At 45.9% G+C, this 7,531-nt stretch overlaps 1 protein-coding gene across 1 annotated transcript in view; it reads right to left on the bottom strand.

The window, feature by feature from the left end:
• Positions 1-5,350: 5,350 nt before the first annotated feature.
• The window catches only part of LOC101985597 (cytochrome P450 2B1-like), a 23,725-nt gene continuing 21,544 nt past the window's right edge, over positions 5,351-7,531 (bottom strand). Inside the window, exon 8 of the mRNA XM_005371604.1 lies at positions 5,351-5,532. Coding sequence (XP_005371661.1) covers positions 5,351-5,532 — 182 coding nt within the window. The remainder of the gene's footprint in view (positions 5,533-7,531) is intronic.

Genomic DNA, 7,531 nt, shown 5'->3' with positions numbered 1-7,531 from the left:
CTCCACCCCCACTGGCTAGGTGGAAGGTACTATGCACTTTACTGGAGAGAAATGACATCATCTGTCTTACTCAGCTGTGAACCCTGTGAGCGACAGTAATGACCAGCCTGGAAAGACATGCCCACTGCACACTAGGAAAACTAATGTTGTGGGTGTTAGCATTCAGGCATTTATGCTGGCCTGCTCTCAGGGTCCTAAAAGAATTCGTCATCAATTGTAGTCAGTAAGAGCACTTCCTGTGCGCATGCACTTGTTAGTATTCAGGCATTTACACCGAGCAGCTCTCAGGGTCCTGAAGGAATACCTACCTCATCAACTGAACTTGCTATGTAGAACTCTTTCTCTGTCTGTCTGTCTGTCTGTCTGTCTCTCCCCTCCGCCCCCCCACCCCCATTGCGTGATATCCCCTTACAAAAAGACAAGCTCCTCCTGCCCTTTGCTCTCCTTTCCTCAACTCTGGCCCCCAGAGGCCACTTTTGAGCCTCCTCCCCTCCCCCAATAAACCTCGCAGGTGAGTTCTGTTGTATGGTCTGACTTTCCTTCCCTCCACCACTTTTAAACTAAAACAGTGGCAGTGACCCACTGGGTTTAACACTTTATGTTTGGATGTAAGGTCCACTTCACAAGAAAAAAAAAAACATGCCTACTACCAGTAAGGATGCCAAGAATCCATGGTCACGTAGATCTCCCTATGGGAGAACCTACTACTGTTCTGCTAACTGGATAGGGAATTAAACCCACGCCTAAAGATGTGTTTATATAGTCACATCTCACTGTGTCTTCCCTCTGCCATTAGAAAAGCTTCTTAGGCAGGCAGTGGTGGCACACTGCTTTAATCCCAGCACTTGAGAGGCAGAGGAGGGTGGATCTCTATGACTTTGAGGCCAACCTGGTCTACAAAGTGAGTTCCACGACAGCCAGAGCTACACAGAGAAATCCTGTTTCAAAAATATAAACAAATAAAAAGACACAGAAACCCTGTTTCAATCAATCAATAGGGGATACTTATTTTTGCAGTAGACAGGAATTGTCACAGAGACCCACAACTGGCCAGAAGTGCAGAGGATAAGAGACTGGCGTGCACACCCCTCCTCCTTAGGTAGAGGTCATCGTTGAAGAAGATTTGGAACAACACGAAGAGCCATGGCCAATGGATCATGACAGCTTCAATATTTCTCTCTCTGGATCTTTCCCAGCCTGGCTGTCTATTTCCATGTCCCCACCTTGTTGACCTCCTGCCCAGACTCTGAAGCTCCTCCACCGAACACTCACCTTCCTCCTGATTCACTGCTCCACACTCCATTTGTCCATCCTGAAGCCCTTCATGGTGCTCAGACAGAAACACTCAAGAGAATCCCTAGGCTCTCCGCTGGGGAAGACCAAACTTGACTGGCATGGCAGAGCAGGAAGACATGAGCACACACATTATTTTACCTCCTCCAGCGACTAATACCCAACTCATTGCTTTCCTGGAAGATGGGACAGATGACAATAAGTTTTATCCAGAGAAAGCCTTAGCTGCTCCATTAGGACTTTCCATATCACCTCATGTTCACCCAGGACTAGAATAGACTGAGGCCCATGTAGGCTGTGACTGTATCTCCATATTTCCCCTCAGCTGCAGAGTCAAGGCCCAGACCTCACAAGCTGACCCAGTGATGGGTCCTTCCTCTCACTGGATTACACTCCCCGGTATTAGGTTGTCTGGGTCTCATCAGGTTAGAACCCAAACCTGAGCTCTGTGGTTTCACGTGACCATCTCTCTCATACCCTTCCCTGAGGGCCTGGTCCCAGCTTTTCTGGAACCTTCCCAGGTTTGGACTTTATGAGTTTCACAGACTCCACACATGAAATGCTGCTCTCCATGATGGAGACTACAGTATGTCTACCAGAACCTATGTCCCTACCAGCCTTCCCTCTGTTCCCTCTCAAAAGAATTCTAGAAGCTTCTCTACTACCACAACATGGCTAGAACAAGAAAATTCCCAGCCTGATCTGGCGATGCCTGTCGAACCATGGGCTTACCACTCTTTGCTGCCTGTGAGCACCACTTCCTTCCTCCCACCTCCTGCCTCCTCACCCTAACCTCCTCCACATCTCACCCCCTTGGAAGGATTTGAGGAAAGGTTGTGGGGTCTGTTTGGAAAGTGTTTTCAAGCAAAGGCAGATACCACTGTTCAGGAGAGAGACAGCCCTTGAGCTGGAGACACGCCGGGTTTAGACTAGCAAAATGCTGAGGAGTAAGACTCAGAAGGAGGAAGCAGGGGGAACATTGTGGAAGACGGGTGGAAAGATTGTAAGAGCCAGATGATCGAGGAGTTTGTTGTGAAATCGTGTCTCCAAGGAATGGCAGAAGCTACACCTATAATGTCTCACCAACATGAACAAGGATGATAGACATGCTATTAGCAGAAGGGGGAAACCCACAAGGTCTCACCCTGCACAAAGAACTACAGGTAGTTAAGGAATGCTGAGAACTAGAGAAATAGCCTTCCCAGGGAAGAACATACCAAGTTGTTCAACACCAAATGGCCAGCCCTGAACACATACATACAAGGAACACTATACAGACTGAGTAGGTTGTAGTTATGTCTTTAGAACTGTATATGTGTGTGCATATGCATGTATGCAAGTAACAACAATTAATGAAATGATTGAACAAGCAGGGGTACATGGGAATGTTTGGATGGAGAACAAGGAAGGGGTAAATGATGCAAATATAATCTCAAAAAAGTTTAAAAAGCGATTTTAAAAATAAGCCAGAACTTTGCGGCCCTCCACGGCCCTCCACGGCCCTCCCTCTTCCATTCCCGTTTTTCTTGAAGGGTAAGCTTCGCTGGTGTTTTATTTTTGTGGTTGGTGGAGGAGGGTTTGTCAGGAATCTACCTTGACAAAGCTCCTGGTAACTCTCCCTCAGCTACAGGGAGCCCAGGCTGATATTTAGTATCTTGGATATAAGACTGACAGCCAGCTACCCATTGGCCAATGGTTGGTTGTAGTAAGAGGCCGCTTGTTTGTTCCTGGCTGCTCAGCCCCGAAATAACCACACAGAAACTTATTAATTAAATCACTGTTTGGCCTATTAGCTCTAGCTTCTTATTGGCTAGCTCTTACATCTTAATTTAACCTATTTTTATTAATCTGTGTATCGCCATGTGGCTGTGGATTAAATGCAAAGTTCCCTCCAGCATCTGTCTCCGGCAGGGCTACATGGCTTCTCCCTGACTCCATCTTTCTTCCAGCATTCAGTTTAGTTTTCCCTGCCTAGCTCTGTTCTGCCTTGCTCTAGGCTCAAAGCAGTTTCTTTATTCATTAACCAATAAAAGCAACACATATACAGAAGGACTTCCTACATCAGTTGGTTGGAAATGTCATCATAGCTGTGAATGTTAAATGAACAGTACTTCCCTTAAGGGAGCCTGTGAGTCCCAACAGTGTGGTGTATGGAGCCTGAGAGTTTCAGTTGACTCCAAAGAAACTGTGACTCCAGGCCGCTTCTGCCAGAAAGTGACAAGACAGCAAGAGGGATCAAGCATAAATGGATTTTGAAAAACTGGGGCAAACCTGGACCCTGGAGAGACTGGAATTAATTCTGGGCATGATGAAAAAGTGAGACAGATTAGAGATAGGTCTGCCACACAATGGGTGAGCTGAATGAGCGGCTGTTTCATCACCTTATTTGTGTATTGACTCATTCCTCCCTTGGCAGAGCAAGACAGTATGTTGATCCTTCACCAACCTGGCATGGCTGTGATGGAGAACTTCTCACTGAAAGACCTTCTGGAAAAATCCCTAGGTATCTGAGAATCAATAGGTTACATACGAAAACAGACGTGGAGGAATGTCTCAGTGATTAACAGCTCTGGCCGCTCTTCCTGATCTTCTAGGACATAGGTTCAATGCCCAGCATCCATATTTACAACCATCTATAACGCCAGTCCCAAAAGATAAGATGTTCTCTTCTGGCTTCCATGGGCACCAGATACTCATATATTACACAGATATACATACAGAAAAAACATCAATACACACACACTGAAACAACAAAAACAAAACAAAACAAAACAAAACAAAAAGAAGACAATAGTGTTTAAGCAGAATGTAGTGGCTCAAACCTTTAATCCCAGCACTCAGGAGACTGAGGCAGCCGGATTTTAGTGAGTTCAAGACCAGTCATTGCTACACAGTGAAACCCTGTCTCAAGAAACAAGTAACCCCCACCCCAAAACAAAACACAGCAAGGACACCCCCGCAAGCAGAGAGAAGGCTTTGTGTGTTTATGAGATCCTTAGAGAACTTAACAGGGACCATAAGAGAATCTAAGTAAACTCACACAGCCCAGAGCCATGGGCCGAGAAGGTCTTTGCCTAGAGAGAAGGATTTTAAGAAAGAAAATGAGGAAGACATATGGAGGTGTGTACCCTGAACCTGGAACATAGGAACCTGGAAAACATGGTTGTTACATGTTTTATTAAGACACCTGACATAAAAGATCACACATTAATTGGTTTCATTTTTATGAGGCAAATCAAGCAAATCCATTGACACAGAAACCAAATTCTGCAGGGGCTATGAGGAGAAGGACTAGGGAGATTTCTTAACAGGTCAGGGCTTGGGGGGGGGCAATTACATGTGACAAAGTGCCTGGAATTAGATACCGTAGTTGTACAGTGTTGTGAATAAATTAAAAGACATTATAATGTAGACGATAAAATACAGCCAGTCTAAAATCTGGATGTAGGTCCACGTGCCTATAATGCCAGCACTTGGGAAATGGACAAAAGCAGGTCCAGAGTTCAAGTCATCTTTTCATGTATATAGGAGTTTGAGGTCAATCTGAGCTACATGAGACTATGTCTCGAAATACTAAACTAAACAAATTAGTCAGTTTTGCTATATGAATTTCACCTTAATTTAAATGCACATAAGGGAGGGAAGTTGCCATAGCAAAGTTTGCTCTGGAGTCATGGTGTGATCTTGCTGCCCCACTCACTTGCAGTGTGATGCTGTGTGTGACCTCTGTTACTCAACGGTAAAGGGAATCACAATTCTAAACACACACATGGGAATATGATGGAGATGACTCAAGAGAGACCGTCTACAGCCCATTCGCACAGATCACAGAGCACAGGGTGTGGATAAGCAGGACTGCAGCAGTTAAAAGTGTGAGAGAAATGACTCAGAATAAGTTGTGGCCTCCAGAAGTCTCTCTGTTCAAGAAATGCACTTAGCTGTCTGTTCTGTTTGGATTTTTCAATTCCGTTCACAGGTGAGAACATGATGCATAGTTGTGCAGAAGTGAGGACCCTTGAAAACACTGAAATCCACAGACTCTCTTCCCTCAGTCCATTCAGCGGGGCAGGAAGTGAATCTGGTATTTGGGGAGTATTTTGCTTACACCACTTTCCTTGGGCCTGAGGTCAATGTGCTTAGGAGCCACGGGACTGGACACAGAGAAGTTCTGGAGGATGGTGGTGAAGAAAAGGAACAATTCGTTGCGGGCAATTCCTTCACCAAGACAAATGCGCTTTCCTGTGGGCACAGAGAATGAGCCATGTGAGCCCCAGGGCAGTATATAGCTTTTGGACTGTCCTTTCCCCAAACCCAGACAACTCTCCCATTGCAGTGGATAAGAATGAGTTTGACACTCCCCTGTAACTCAAGTGAGAACATTAAGAGATTCCCAAAACCTTAAAGAATTGGTGCAAGGCCAATGAGACCACCACCTCCCATCAATCCTAGTACTTGAGTTCAGTGCCCTGGACCCACATACTAGAAGGGGAGAACAAACTCCCACTAGCTGTCATCTGACGTAAATGTAGGACTCAGTCATGATAAGCTTAATAGGAACAGACCATCCAAAGGGAGTTCTTAACTTCCAACCATTATCAGCTGCCAGTGTAGGACCCAGTCATGATAAGCTTAATAGAGGCCTGAGTCTCAGCAGTTTACCCTGAGGCAATACCTGGTTGCAGGAAGGACCACAAACTGAGATTACCCAGGCACCATTCAGGAAATTCCTCAGGTTCCAACCATTGTAGATAGGATCACTGGCCAGCACACATTCACCAGGACACCCCTAGACAAATGTCAGCCAATCAGGGGTCCTGAACCTTAGAAACTCCTCAACCCCACCTTTACTACTATAAAAACCCATCTCTGAGCTCGGGGCTCTCCTATTATTCCAATACATTGGAAACTTGTATAAAATAAAGGCTCTTTGTTTTTACATACGGGACTCAGTCTCCTTGTTGGTTTTTAGTGGACTTTGCAGATCTGGGCATATCAATAAACACACACACACACACACACACACACACACTATAGCATATATGTATATGCATATAACCATGTACACAATGAATAAATAAATTGTAACATGTGTGCAGTTTATTGGTGGATGTCCCTTGGTCACTTCTGACAAAATTTTGTGAGATTGCCAGAGTCCTTTATTCAGAAACGTAAGAACCTAGAGTAGCAACGTTCTGTTTATGTCTACACATCTGTAATACAACATCTTAGTGTCCCCTCCTTTCTCATGTGAGGGGATTGGTCCCCATCTCATTGGCTGCCCCGAGGGTGAAGGTGCTGTTTACAAAGATTCTTAGATCAACCACTGGATGATATCAAGGGTCCTATATGAGCCAGGCATGGAGGACATGCCTGCAAGTGCAGCACTTGGGAGACCAGGGCAGGAAGATGATGGACTGGACACCAAGTGTTCGCTGTCTCTCCCCTTTCTCTGTCCCCTCTGTCACTCGTGCCCACCCCCTTTCTCTCTTTCTCTCTGCCCCTACACTTGTACAGCTTGAAATCAAAGAACGTCGACAAATCCCCAAACACAATTAATTGTTCATAAATTGAGAATGGGCAGGAGCACATGATTAAGGAGCTATGGCACCCACCAGATTCTCAGGGGTGTATGGAGCCCTTGTCAGTTTGTCTCCTCGGGCATGGAGCAGCACAGAGCAAGGCAGCCTGAAAGCCCAGGAAGAGGTTCCACCACCTACCTGCCTTGTGCCTCAGTGAGTATTTTTTTTCTGAGACAGGGCTTCTCTTTGAAACATCTCGTGCTGTCCTGAAATAGCACTTGTAGACCTGGCTGGCCTCAAATTTACAGATTAGCTTGCCTCTGCCTCCTGATTGCTGGGATTAAAGGCCTGTGACACCACCACATGCTCCTCAGTGATTATTAACGTGCAACTGGCTGCCTGGGGTCTCCAGGTGGAGGACGGATTCCCAGCAACCCCAGTCACCTCCCTGTGCCTCAGTTATTCTTACTCTGCTACTGGCTACCTCAGGCTTCCAGGTGGAGGACGGATTCCCACAATCCCAGTGTCCTCCCGTTGGGAAACTGTGCCTGTGTAGGAGGATTTAGGGGAAGCACCGTGTCCCTTGGGGCACCTCCTTTCCAGAATTTAGGTGACATGAGTTTGGAAATTCATGGAGTTCCTCTGGTTCTCCTAGAACTGGTTTTGTGACCCAGATTTTTCCAGAGCAGCTTTTAATGACTTATCTCACTTTCAACACA

Source organism: Microtus ochrogaster, unplaced genomic scaffold, assembly GCF_000317375.1.
Source record: "Microtus ochrogaster isolate Prairie Vole_2 unplaced genomic scaffold, MicOch1.0 UNK115, whole genome shotgun sequence".
In the NCBI taxonomy this organism is placed as follows: Eukaryota; Metazoa; Chordata; class Mammalia; order Rodentia; family Cricetidae; genus Microtus; species Microtus ochrogaster.
The sequence above is the reverse complement of the archived record's forward strand: the minus strand, read 5'-3'. Positions and strand labels throughout refer to the sequence as shown.